The sequence below is a fragment of the Meles meles genome, chromosome 6 (assembly GCF_922984935.1).
Source record: "Meles meles chromosome 6, mMelMel3.1 paternal haplotype, whole genome shotgun sequence".
NCBI classification, from domain to species: Eukaryota; Metazoa; Chordata; class Mammalia; order Carnivora; family Mustelidae; genus Meles; species Meles meles.
In genome coordinates, this window is record NC_060071.1 from 56,068,743 (window position 1) to 56,083,316 (window position 14,574).

General features: G+C 37.6%; 1 protein-coding gene across 1 annotated transcript; it reads left to right on the plus strand.

Moving 5' to 3' along the window:
* Positions 1-2,196: 2,196 nt before the first annotated feature.
* LOC123944507 (olfactory receptor 4F21-like) lies at positions 2,197-3,132 on the plus strand. Its single transcript, XM_046009662.1, has one exon. It carries the CDS (start codon positions 2,197-2,199, stop codon positions 3,130-3,132), a length of 936 nt encoding a protein of 311 aa, XP_045865618.1.
* The last annotated feature ends 11,442 nt before the right edge of the window (positions 3,133-14,574 follow it).

The window sequence follows — 14,574 nt, forward strand, 5'->3', positions numbered from 1 at the left end:
AGAAATATTTGACAATAAAAGTCATGCAACTAGAGGTGGAAAGGGTAATAAAACAAAAGTCCCATACAGATGTTTATATTGGGCATCTGAGAAAAGGGTAATGATATTTATTAAAACATTGGAGTGGAATACAGTGAGTTCAGTTTGAGATGTTAACTTGAAGGTGGAGGCCAGACTTGAATTTGTGTGAATCGCATACAGCTTTAAATATATTGCTTTCAAGTCCAGTGATAAATCTACAGATAGAGAAGTGAACATGTAGTTACTAAAAAGCAGAAGGAGGGAGATCACTTGTGGCTTTGGTTGAGTGACTCTACATGCAGCTTGGGGCCCAGATAACTTTCAAACTTTTCACTATTACTTTTAGTATTTGAGCTTTAGAATTTTATGGTTGCTTCACCTTTAGGCATAACATTAGCATCAAACGCAGGAAAAATGGACCAGGAAAATCCATCTGCACATGAAGATATGTCGTTTTATTTGGGAAAGAAAACCCTTCACAGACGACATTGATTTACAATTCATTGAACAGTCATGGACCGTGTGACCCATTTTACACCAATCCAGGACCAAGAAAAATGTAATTAAAGCATCTAGGTTAGAAAAATCATACACTTTCAAGGGTTACTCCCTCTTAATTGAAGTGATTTCAGCTCACTACCTGAACAAACACAATTTCTACTGGCACGAAGTGGAGATGGCTTTAAAGAAGACAGGAAGCCAAAGGCAGAAGGGGTTACAGAAACAATGGCATGATAAACTATCAAAACCTGAAGAAAGATCAAGGTAAATAATGACTGAAAAGTGATTATTACATGAGGTATCTGGAATCTAAAGCTTCTTTCTAACAAACAAGAAATCTGTGGACACCATTTTTAGCTTATGAAGGAATAAAAAGTGTGGACCAGCTTACCAATGAAGAGTTGGAGAGAGAAAAACCTGGAATGGGTCACAAGATACAGAGATTTAATTTTTTAAAAAAGAAAGTTCATTATGCTAATAATAGGTAATAATAGTAATTTTATGCCTATTATAAGTCAAGGAAAATTTAAAGAGGAAGAAAATTAACTGATGGGTCTTTTATAAGACCCAGGATATATAGGAAGGGTGTGTCCTTGAAGATCATAGTGCCGTTTAAAATCAGGAATTCTGATGTCCTATACCTGTAGATACAAATTCTGGCTCCGACAATTGATCCCTTTGGAATTCAGTTTCTCCTGTGATACAATGAATCTAATAAAACAGTTACTATCTTATGGAATTTTATGAAGTTAAAATGTGCTTAGTTCAGATAATGTGCTTAGCACAGTGGCTTGCAAGAAGGAATAAATGTGTCTTATCTATTGATATTATCCTTGCTTAATAAACATTTCCTTACTAACAGGTATTTATTCTCTTCAATATTATCTTTGATATAGAGATCTATGCATCTATCATGACAGTGTGTGTTGAATAAAGCATTATGAATAATTTCAATCTGAATATCAGACATGCATGATAAATTGTACCAAAAAAAAAAAAAAAAAACCCACAGATGAGGTAAAGCAAGGTGAAATTTATTAAACAGTTTCAGCCTAAAACTGTCTATTTGACCAGTAAAATAAAATAACCAGCTGACAAAAATATGCAAGTTAGTATGTGAGCATTAATGTGAAAGTTACAGAAATGTTAGAGATTATTCGGTTGTGAGAATACCTAATTAAGTGGTCAGGGAAAATGTCTTAAAATCAATAAAAGGAAAAAAAATGCTTGATAATGGACTAAGAAGGGAAATACCCCTAATTAATCTCTATCTAAAGTACTCAAAATTTTTTTCTATTTTTATATAATCACTCCCTGATCATTATAGTAATTCTATTTTCTTTGTATTCTTTCTTTTCAATTAAATGATTTCTAACTCTAGAATATTAACCATACAACAAACTACCAGCATAAGTAGGAAAACTGCATTTGATTCCTGTTTTGTTTTCTAAGGAGGGAAGGGAGAGGGGCAGAAGGGCTCTACACTGAGCATGGAATCTGATGTGGGGCTTGATCTTACATCCCTGACATCATGACCTAACCCGAAATCAAGAATCAGACACTTTGACTGAGTCACCTAGGCACTACAGAAAACCTACATTTGTACTATTGATTCTCACTCTTTTTCATTTTCTATCCTCAGGTGATTTGAAATCAGCTCATCTGCCCAAGTCAATGGAAGGATTAAATGATTCTGTGGTTTCTGAGTTTATGTTGCTGGGACTCTCTAGTTCTTGGGAAACTAAAGTTTTTCTCATGTTGATTTTTTCCTTGATTTATTTAGGGATCATCCTGGGAAATCTCTTCATTTTCTTTTTGGTAATTTTTGATTCTCACTTACATTCTCCTATGTACTTCCTGCTGGCCAACCTGTCACTCATTGATGTAGGGCTTTCCTCTACCACAGTCCCAAAGATGATTAGGGACCTTTTAAGTGAATACAAGATTATTTCTTTCCAAAGCTGCATGACACAGATATGCTTTATCCACATTATGGGAGGAGTGGAGATGGTGTTACTCATAGCCATGGCATTTGACAGGTACACAGCAATCTGTAAGCCTCTTCACTACCTGAACATCATGAACCCTAAAATATGTGTTTCATTTGTAATTGCTGGCTGGGTAACTGGGGTGATCCATGCTATGTCTCAGTTTGCTTTCATTATAAACTTGCCCTTTTGTGGTCCTAATGAAGTAGACAGCTTTTACTGTGACTTTCCCAGGATCATAAAACTTGCATGCACAGATGGAGACAGGTTTGAGTTTATTATTGCTGCCAACAGTGGCTTCATGAGCATGGGCACCTTCTTCTTGCTAATTCTTTCCTATATCTTCATTTTGGTCACTGTCTGGAAACGTTCTTCAGGAGACTTATCCAAAGCATTTGTCACTCTGTCAGCTCACATCACTGTGGTGGTTCTTTTTTTCACTCCATGCATGTTTCTCTATGTCTGGCCTTTCCCCACATCATCAATTGACAAATACCTGTTTATTGTTGACTTTGCTATTACCCCTGTCTTGAATCCCACCATCTATACATTACGGAACAAAGACATCAAGGTAGCCATAAAAAGATTGAGCAAACATGGATATTATGTCAAATTTTTCTGAATAAATCTGTCTTTGGAGCTCTAAAACTATATATCCATTAGCCTATTGAGTATTTTCACTTAGGTTTCTGAAACTTAACACATCCAGATCTAGATATAACATTTACCTCATTGAATAGATATCTACTTCTGTAGATACTCATTACCCTTGCTACCATGGAAACTGTGAATCTTCTACAATATGGGTTGTTTTAGCAGACAGCATCACTATCTACTAAATATTTATAACTGAAATTATGATAATTTGATAATAAAAGGATATAATTACTTCTCTTCTACTTCCTATAGGTTTGCAAATAAACTGCAAACTTGTTTTGGAGAATGTCAGGCATCATTATATCAAATATATGAAAGACTAGTAACTCTGTCTACTTACTTGGGTTATACTCCCTCAGAAGATCCAAAGACAAGAATTGATCGCCAGTGGTTTATTTGAAGCTGATTTTTGGAAACATCATTAAGGATGTGGGAATTGATACTAAGACATGAAAGATGCTTATGTTGATAAATGTAACTGAGATTTAAACCTATCATGGCCCACTGGGAGACTCTATAAACTATGGCTTAGAATTGTCCTAACTGAAGGTAAAGGAAGCTGGAGGTTGGTTTATTTGTTTGTTTGCTTTCATTTTCATAGAGTGCATTAACTCCTTAGTATGTTTCAGCTTTCCCACAGAGAATATTGTGTGTTAAAGGAAGCTGGTAGGTAGAATTTCGGATGTTGGCAGTTAAGAACCATCTCCTTGTTTGGAAACAATAAATGCCAATGTATACTCCACCTTTATTTATTTGTTTATTTGACAGAAAGAGAGACACAGCAAAAGAGGGAGCACAAGCAGGGGGAGTGGGAGAGGGAGAAGCAGGTTTGGCCCGATGTGAGGCTCAATCCCAGAACCGTGGGATCATGACCTGAGCGAAAGGGATACACCTAATGACTGAGCCACCCAGTTGCCCCTATCCTGCTATAGATTTTTAAAGCAGTAGCTGGATAAGATAATCCTGGGTTGAGAATCACTATTTTAAAAGTCACTGTGGATTTTCACTCAGTTCATACTTACAGATCTTATGTTATGTGCTGACTTCAAGTGTTTGGTCTCTACTAAGTTCTAGCAACTAGACAGAAATTTTTTTTTTCCTTTATTTGTTTGTTTCTTTTCTTTTTATTTCCTTCCTTCTTCTTCCTTCCTTCCTTCCTTTTCTTTTCAGTTTTAAATTCCTTTATTGAAGTATAACTAATATATAGTGTTATATTAGTTTAAGGTGTAACATTATTCAACATCTCTATGCATTACTCAGTGATCATCACTGTGTTAGCTACCATCTGTCACCAAGAAATGTTATTACCATCTTGTTGACTATATTCTAGATGTTTTTCTTTTCAACTCTGTGATTTATTTATTTTCTAACTATATTATTCCCCTTTATTTAGTTCACCCATACAACCTCTGGTGACCATAAGTTTGTTATCTGGTTTTTTGTTTCTCTCTCTTTTTCCCTTGTTCATTTGTTTTATTTCTTAAATCCCACATATGAATGAAATCATGTTTTTCTTTCTATGTCTGACTTATTTCATTTAGCACTATACCTTCTAGGTCCATCCATATTATTGCAAATGGTGACATTTCATTCCTTTTTATGGCTGAGTAATATTCCAGTGTGTGTGTGTGTGTGTGTGTGTGTGTGTGTGTGTGTGTGTGTTTAATCCATTCATCTATTGATGGACATGGGTTGCTTCCATATCTTGGTTATTATAACTAATGTTGTAATAAATATAGAGGTGCATATATCTCTTCAAATTAGTGTTACAGAAATGTTTTCTTATTATAAGAAAGCTGCAGAGGATGGAAGAGCACTGTTTTAAATTATAAAGTTCTACACCAAGATTCACCTATAGGAGCTAACAAATTCTCCACATAATATCCATATGTGTTTCAGAAAATTCAAAGACTACTGCATCTACCCTCAACGACTGGCCTCATAAAAATTATCTTAAAGGGGTAATTTGGGGGAAATATATTTCCTACTCTCTGGTATATATGTGACTTACAAAAGTGTCTAGAATTCGCCACTACTTTCTCACCAGGTCCGATAGCATTATATCATCACTGTAATGGACCTGGAAAATGTCCTATGGAATAGAAAACTGGAGAGTTGATAGAGCCTTGAGATAAAATAGTGAATTTGTATAGTTGCATCTGCCAGAAAAAAGCACAATGCTTCTGAAAAATTTTGCTAATAACTTCTGGAGAAGATGGTAGAGTAGGAGGATCCTAAATTTATTTTGTCCCATGGATATAACTAGATAACACTTACAAAAGGGCAAACAACCCAGGAAAGGACTCAAAAACTAGTTGAATGTACTCCACAAATGAAGGTAGAGAGAGTCTATATTGAAGAGGTTAGGAAGGATGAAGACTCAGTGGAAACCTAAATCCTACATTTGACCACAAGAGGAAAGGAACCATGGGTATAGAGAGGGGCAAGAAGCAGATTAGTATACCAGGGAGCCTGCAAAAAGAAGAGAAATCCCAATAGCATATGGCTTTGAAAATCAGAGGGGCTAAATTTCATGAATGCTCCCACTAGTGGAACTTAAAGCCTGGAACATTAAAAATCAGCAGGCTCAATGACATGGATGGAACTAGTGTATTCTGCTAAGTGAAGTAAGTCAGTCAGAGAAAGACAAATACCATATGATTTCACTCATATGTAGAATTTAAGAAACAAAGCAGATGAACATAGGGAAAGGGAAGGAAAAGTAAAACAAGAGGAAAACAGAGAGGAGGCAAAACACAAGAGACTCTTAACTATAGGGAACAAACTGAGGGTTGCTGGAAGGAAGGTGGGTGGGGGGATGGGATAAATGGGTGATGGACATTAAGGAGGGCACTTAAAGTAATGAGCACTGAGTGTTGTATACAACTGATGAATTACAGAACTTTACCTTTGAAACTAATAATATACTCTATGTTAATTAAATTGAACTTAAATACAAAATTTTTTAAAAAATCAACAGGCTCTGCTCTGAGAGAACCCAGAGAGTGATAGGAATCTGAGCCCCTGACCTTAAAGAGATAGCATAGCCAACAGCTCACAGAGATACAGCTTGGAAGCAACAATTTGAAGGTGCCTGGAGCTTATGGGAGAAAGAGTTAGTTACTAATTTCAGAATTATCTGAGGGACTTCTCTAGGAATAAAGGCGATAGCAGGTGCCATTTCCCTTACCCACCCTCATCATAAACACACAACCATGTGCAAGAATCAGCACTGCTCCAGCATTCACTAACTAACTTGCTTACACTACCCCCAGCCCTCAAGCCAGGCATGCCACAGTATGGGTGCTGCAGATCTCCTCCCCCAGATGATATACACAAACCTTGCCAGCACCGCAAATCACCAGCTCCTGCAGAGAATGCCCACACCTTGTAAAAATGGTACCCCTAGCCTGTATATGTTTTGCAAAATAGCCTGGCTGGCACAGTCTCCATAGCAGCTATGCATTTCCTGTGGAAATGTTCTTCCTGAGGAAGAACAGCACACACAGCTTGCAGCACCATAGCACCCTCCGAAACCCCACTACCAGCCAGTCTCTTCACTAGTTTTGTGTCCACTCTGAGAAGGACCAGCCCCATCTAGTTAAAAATGCAAGTCAAACCCACTACTTTCAAGAGCAGGATTTGTAGGTGACTTTCCTAACACAGAGAAACAGACACAAAGTAATAGGCAAAATGAGGACTTAAAGAAAAGAGTCATAAATGGAAGATGACAAAATCACCACAGGAGACTTAAGTGAAACAGATATAATTAACATGCCTGATAGATAATTTAATGATCATAAAGATACCCAATGAACTTGAAAAGAGAGTGGAGGACATTGGTAAGATCCTTAATAGAAAATATATCATAAAAACAGAATGTTATGTATATGTTTCAGATTACCACAAAAATATTTCCAGGTTTTTAACTGACATGAATACTCAAATTAGCACTTTAAATAATCTCTCTTTCCTTTAGTTATTGCTTTAAACTCCTGGACTGGAGGAAAATTATCAAAGGTCAATTACCAAAGGTCAACTATCAAAAGGTCTTTTATTCAAACTTCTCTTTCTCATTATAATATTAACCTTATTTCATTGTCATTTCTGGTGTCTCCCTGCCTAGTGCCAAGACTTCTTCACTGCCATAACTTCCAACTGACAGATGATCTTTTCCAGTCAAGGAGGTTCATATATGAAAACTGCCTCTCCCTTTCATAACTTCCCTTTATGATCCCCAACTGACCAATATTGACCTTCAGATAGGGACATCTCTATGCCCCTATTCAGCAAGAAGATATTACAGAAGATGGGACCTTCTGCCTTCAACAACCTTAAAGATGTAAGGATGAAAATTGTTCAGGGGGGAAATGATGAGAGAGCAGAAGGCTAGCTGAAGAAAAAGCATAAGCTGACACCCTTCAACGTCCCCCCACCCCCATTTCTAGATGGAATATGTGTAAAATTCTCCAGGCTGACAGAGGGAAAAACAACCTTAACTTGACACTGGCAAGGCCTCCCATATCTTGTAGATACTCTTTAGCATATGAAAGTTCTTTTGAAAACCTCCCTTTTTCTTTACCTCCCCCACCCTGCAGCATATAATCGATTACTCCTTACAACTCCAGTGCAATTCTGCCCGCAATGTCCTGTCCCTGTGCTTTAATAAAACTACCCTTTTGTACCAAAAAAAAGTAAAAAGTAAAAATGAACCAATCATAGATGAAGAACACATTAAATGAAATTTAAAATATACTAGATAGAATAAATTGCAGACTGCAAGAAGAGAAGGAATGAATTAATGAACTAGAACAGAGTAATGGAAAATAATCAAACTGAACAAATGAGAGAAAAAAAGAATCATGCAAAACAAGAATGGTCTTCAGTAACACAGTGACTCCATCAAGCATAACAACATTTCCATTAGAGGGGTCCCAAAGGGAGAAAAGAGAGAAAGGGGGGGAAGAAAATATATTTGAAGAAATAATAAATGCAAAGTTCTCTAATCTATAGATCCAAGAGGCACAGAGAAGCCTCAACAAAATCAAACCAAGGAAATCCACACAAAGACACATAGTAATCAATACAGCAAAAAGTGACAAAGAAAGAAAATTTAAAGCAGGAAAAAAAAATACAGTTACATATAAGGGTCCTCAAATAAGGCTATCAGCTGATTTCTCACCAGAAACTTGGCAGGCATAAAAGAAGGAATAATATATTCAAAAGGCTAAAGGAAAAAACCTACAGATAAGAATATTCTTTCTAGCAAGGCTCTCATACAGAATAGAAGGAGAAATAGAGTTCCTCAGACAGGGGTTCCTGGGTGGCTCACTCAGTTGAGTGTCTGATTCTCAGTTTTGACTCAGGTTGTGATGTCAAGGTCACAGGATCAGACTCTATATCAGGCTCTGTACTCAGTGGAGACCTGCTTGAGATTCTCACTCTCTCTCTCTCCCTCTCCCTCTGCCCCTCCCAGCTCTCTACAATAAATAAATAAATCTTAAAAAAAAGAGCTCAGACAAAACAACAACAACAACAACAAAAAACCTATTGAAGTTTATGACCACTAAAACAGCCCTATAAGAAATATCAACAGGAACTCTTTGAATGAAAAGGAAAGACCATAATTGAAAGTACAAAAAGTAGGGAATGACTTGTTAATTTTAGCCATTCTGACTGGTGTGAGGTGATATCTCATTGTGGTTTTGATTTGTATTTCCCTGATGCCGAGTGACGTGGAGCACTTTTTCATGTGTCTGTTGGCCATCTGGATGTCTTCTTTGCAGAAATGTCTGTTCATGTCCTCTGCCCATTTCTTGATTGGATTGTTTGTTCTTTGGGTGTTGAGTTTGCTAAGTTCCTTATAGATTTTGGATACTAGCCCTTTATCTGATATGTCGTTTGCAAATATCTTCTCCCATTCTGTCAGTTGTCTTTTGGTTTTGTTAACTGTTTCCTTTGCTGTGCAAAAGCTTTTGATCTTGATGAAGTCCCAATAGTTCATTTTTGCCCTTGCTTCCCTTGCCTTTGCCGTTGTTCCTAGGAAGATGTTGCTGCGGCTGAGGTCGAAGAGGTTGCTGCCTGAATTCTCCTCAAGGATTTTGATGGATTCCTTTCTCACATTGAGGTCCTTCATCCATTTGGAGTCTATTTTCATGTGTGGTGTAAGGAAGTGGTCCAATTTCATTTTTCTGCATGTGGCTGTCCAATTTTCCCAGCACCATTTATTGAAGAGGCTGTCTTTTTTCCATTGGACATTCTTTCCTGCTTTGTCGAAGATTAGTTGACCATAGAGTTGAGGGTTCATTTCTGGGCTCTCTATTATGTTCCATTGATCTATGTGTCTGTTTTTGTGCCAGTACCATGCTGTCTTGATGATGACAGCTTTGTCATAGAGCTTGAAGTCCGGAATTGTGATGCCACCAACTTTGGCTTTCTTTTTCAATATTCCTTTGGCTATTCGAGGTCTTTTCTGGTTCCATATAAATTTTAGGATTATTTGTTCCATTTCTTTGAAAAAAATGGATGGTATTTTGATAGGGATTGCATTAAATGTGTAGATTGCTTTAGGTAGCATGGACATTTTCACAATATTTATTCTTCCAATCCAGGAGCATGGAACATTTTTCCATTTTTTTGTGTCTTCCTCAATTTCTTTCATGAGTACTTTATAATTTTCTGTGTATAGATTCTTAGTCTCTTTGGTTAGGTTTATTCCTAGGTATCTTATAGTTTTGGGTACAATTGTAAATGGGATTGACTCCTTAATTTCTCTTTCTTCTGTCTTGTTGTTGGTGTACAGAAATGCAACTGATTTCTGTGCATTGATTTTATATCCTGACACTTTACTGAATTCCTGTACAAGTTCTAGCAGTTTTGGAGTGGAGTCTTTTGGGTTTTCCACATATAGTATCATATCATCTGCGAAGAGTGAAGTCAGGAAATGACAGATGCTGGCGAGGATGCGGAGAAAGGGGAACCCTCCTCCACTGTTGGTGGGAACGCAAGCTGGTGCAACCACTCTGGAAAACAGCATGGAGGTTCCTCAAAATGTTGAAAATAGAACTACTCTATGACCCAGCAATTGCACTACTGGGTATTTACCCTAAAGATACAAACATAGTGATCCGAAGGGGCACGTGTACCCGAATGTTTATAGCAGTAATGTCTACAATAGCCAAACTATGGAAAGAACCTAGATGTCCATCAACAGATGAATGGATAAAGAAGAAGTGGTATATATACACAATGGAATACTATGCAGCCATCAAAAGAAATGAAATCTTGCCATTTGCGACGACGTGGATGGAACTAGAGCGTATCATGCTTAGTGAAATAAGTCAATCGGAGAAAGACAACTATCATATGATCTCCCTGATATGAGGACATGGAGAAGCAACATGGGGGGGTAGGGGGATAGGAGAAGAATCAATGAAACAAGATGGGATTGGGAGGGAGACAAACCATAAATGACTCTTAATCTCACAAAACAAACTGGGGGTTGCTGGGGGGAGGTGGGATTGGGAGAGGGGGAGCGGGCTATGGAACATTGGGGAGGGGAGGCGAACCATAAGAGACTATGGACTCTGAAAAACAACCTGAGGGTTTTGAAGGGTCAGGGGTGGGAGGTTGGGGCAACCTGAGGGTTTTGAAGGGTCAGGGGTGGGAGGTTGGGGGAACAGGTGGTGGGTAATGGGGAGGGCACGTTTTGCATGGAGCACTGGGTGTTGTGCAAAAAGAATGAATACTGTTACGCTGGAAAAATAAATAAAATGGAAAAAAAAAGTAGGGAATGATAAAAATAAGTATTTCTATAAAAATTAGTCAAGGGATTCACCAAATAAAATATGACACGATATACCTAAATGTGAGAGAGAGAGAAGTAAAGAATAGGTTCAAACTTAAGCAACTATCAACTTAATATAGACTGCTATATGCAGAAGATGTCATAAACAAACGTAATGATAACCACAAATCAAAAACCACTAACAGATTTTTTAAAAAGCTTAAAAAAAAAAAAAAGAATCCAAGTATAGACAACCAGAAAATCATTACAGAAAGCAAGAAAAGAAAGAATCAGGGGTTCCTGAGTGGCTCAGTGGGTTAAAGCCTCTGTCTTCAGCTCAGGTCATGATCTCAGGGTCCTGGGATTGAGCCCCACATCAGGCTCTCCACTCAGCAGGGAGCCTGCTTCTCCCTCTCTCTCTCTTTGCCTGCCTCTCTGCCTACTTGTGATCTCTGTCTGTCAAATAAATAAATAAAATCTTAAAAAGAAAAGAAAAGAATCAGAGGAAAACTACAAAAACAACCACAAAACAAGTAACAAATGTATATAAATAAATATCTAATCATTAATTACATCAAATATAAATGGACTATATGCTCCAATCAAGACATAGGTTGACAGAGTGAGCAATGCAAGACCCAAGTAAATGCTACTTATAAGAGACTCTTTTCAGCTATAAAGATGCCCGAGATTGAAAGTCAGGAGCCAGAGAAACATGTATCTTGTAAATGGACGTCAAAAGAAAGCCAGAGTACAAACACTTATATTGGACAAAACCAATTTAAACAACTATAAAAGAGACAAAAAACGACACTATATATTAATAAAGGGGGTAAATCAAAAGGAAGAAATAGTAATTCTAAACATGTATGCACCCAACATGGGAGGACACAAATATATAAAACAGTTATAACAAACATAAAGGTACTAATCAATAGTAACACAATAATACTAGGGGACTTTAACACTCCATTTACATTGATAAACAGATCATCCAAAAAGAAAATCAACAAGGAAACAGTGGCTTTAAATGACACACAGGACCAGATGGATTTAACAGATATATTCAGAACATTCCAATCTAAAGCTGCAGAAAGCAAATTCTTTCAACTGCACACAGAACATTCTCTAGAACAGGTCACATATTAGCCCACAAAACAAGCCTCAACAAACTCAAAACGATCAAAGTGATACCATGCACTTCTTTTCACCACAATACTAGGAAACTAGAAATCAACCAAAAAAATAAATAAATAAATAAAATCTGGAAAGTCATAAATACATGAAGTTTAAATAACATGTTACTAAACAATGAACAGGTCAACCAAGAAACCAATGAAGAAACCAAAAAGTATATGGGAACAAATGAAAATGAAAACACAACAATCTAAATATTGAGGTGCAGCAGAAGCAATTCTAAGAGGAATGTTAACAGCAATACAGGCCTATCTCAAGAAGCATGAAAAATATGAAATATATAACCCAAGGACTTAAGTAACAAAATTACAAATGAAAACCTAATAACAACCCACTGTAGAAATACAAACAATCATAATAAAAGGATTATAAAAAAATTATATGCCAACAAATTGAACCTGGAAGAAATGGATAAATTCCTAGAGGCATATACCTTATCAAAATTGAAGCAGGAATAAATAAAAAAAAATTAATGGACTGACTGTCAGCAAAGAGACTGAATCAGTAATCATGAAGGGGCACATGCACCCTCATATTTCTAGCAACACTACCAACAATAGCCAATTATAGAAAGAGCCCAAATATCTATTGACTGGCAAATAAAGAAGATCAGTCAATGGACATTTGAGCTCTTTCCATAATTTAACTATTCCATAATTTGACTTTCCATAATTTAGCTAAAAATATAATACATTTATATTATTAACCCACCAACAAGAATGAAATGTTGCCATTTGCAATGACATGGATGAAACTAGAGAGTATGTTATGTTAAGTGAATTAAGTCAGTCAAAGAAAGACAAATACTATACTATTTCATTACACGTGAAATTTAAGAAACAAAACACAGGAACATAGGGGAAAGAAAAAAAAGAGAGGAAAAAAAAGGGAGGGAGGCAAACCATAAGAGACTCTTAACTATAGAGAACAAACTAAGGGTTTCTGGAGGAGAAATAGGCAGGAGAATGGGATAAATGGGTGACAGATATTAAAAAGAGCACTTGTTGTGAAGAACACTCACTGGATGTTATATGTAAATGATGAGTCATTAAATTCTACTCCTGAAACTAATATTACATAATATGTTAACTAACTAGAATTTAAATAAAATATTGAAACATTTAAAAAAAGAGAGAGACAGAGGTTGAATTTTGAATCAGTAATCAAAATCTCCCAACAAACAAAGTGCAGGACCAGATGGCTTCACAGGCAAATTCTACCACACATTTAAAAAAAGATTTAATACCTATTCTGCTCAAACTATTCCAAAAAAAAAAAAAGAAGAAGAAGGGAAACTTCCATATTCATTCTATGAGACTAGGATTAACCTGATACCAAAACCAGATATACATCACACAAAAAAGAGAACTACAGGCCAATATCTCTGATGAACAATAGATCAAAAAATCCTCAACAAAATATAGCAAACTGAATGCAAAAATACATTAAAAAAAAACACATTTGCCAGGGGGAGGAATCAAGATGGTGGAGAAGTAGCATGATGAGATGACATCATGTAGCAGGAGATCAGCAAGATAGCTTATCAAACTATTCCAAACACCTACAAATCCAACAGGAGATCAAAGACAAGAGCAACAATTCTAGAAACAGAAAATTGACCACTTTCTGAAAGGTAAGAACGGCGAAGTGAATCCAAAGCAACAAGAAGATAAACCATAGTGGGAGGGGCCGGCTCCCGGGAAGCAGCAGAGCAGCGGAGCACAAAATCAGAACTTTTAAAAGTCTGCTGGGGCGCCTGAGTGGCTCAGTCATTAAGTGGCTGCCTTCGGCTCAGGTCATGATCCCAGGATCCTGGGATCGAGCCCCGCATCGGGCTCTCTGCTCCGCAGGGAGCCTGCTTCCTCCTCTCTCTCTGCCTGCCTCTCTGCCTAGTTGTGATATCTCTCTGTCAAATAAGTAAATGAAATCTTAAAAAAAAAAGTCTGCTCCACTGAGGTACATCGCTCCAGAGGGTAAACCAAGGTGAAGTCCATGTGGGACAACGTGGTCTCAGGTCTCACAGGGTCACAGAAGGATCAGGGTGTCTGAATGTCACAGAGCTCACAGGTATTAGAGCAGGGAAGCTGGCTACAGAGATGGAACCGAGGAATGAGCTCTCAACTTGGGGTTACCTTATTGTGATCCGTGGCAGGCACAGGTCACTGCTCTGCGAGCAGGGGCCCCACAAGACCCAGGGAGACTCCCTGGAAGAGTGCAGGGATCTGTAGGGTTTGGAGACTCCAGGCGGGGCTGTGTGCCAGAGACAGAGATGCTGGGTCACAGGCTGGGTGAGCTTGGAGGGCAGCCGGAGGCCAGGGAGAGGGAAGTGATTAAACGCTTTTCTCCAAGGGTGCACTGAGGAGTGGGGCCCCAAGCTCTCAGCTCCTCTAGGCCAGAGATTGGGAGGCCACCATTTTCATTTCT

Excerpts from the sequence above, each read along its gene's own strand:
- LOC123944507 (XM_046009662.1), top strand. The coding sequence starts at position 2,197 with ATGGAAGGATTAAATGATTCTGTGGTTTCTGAGTTTATGTTGCTGGGA.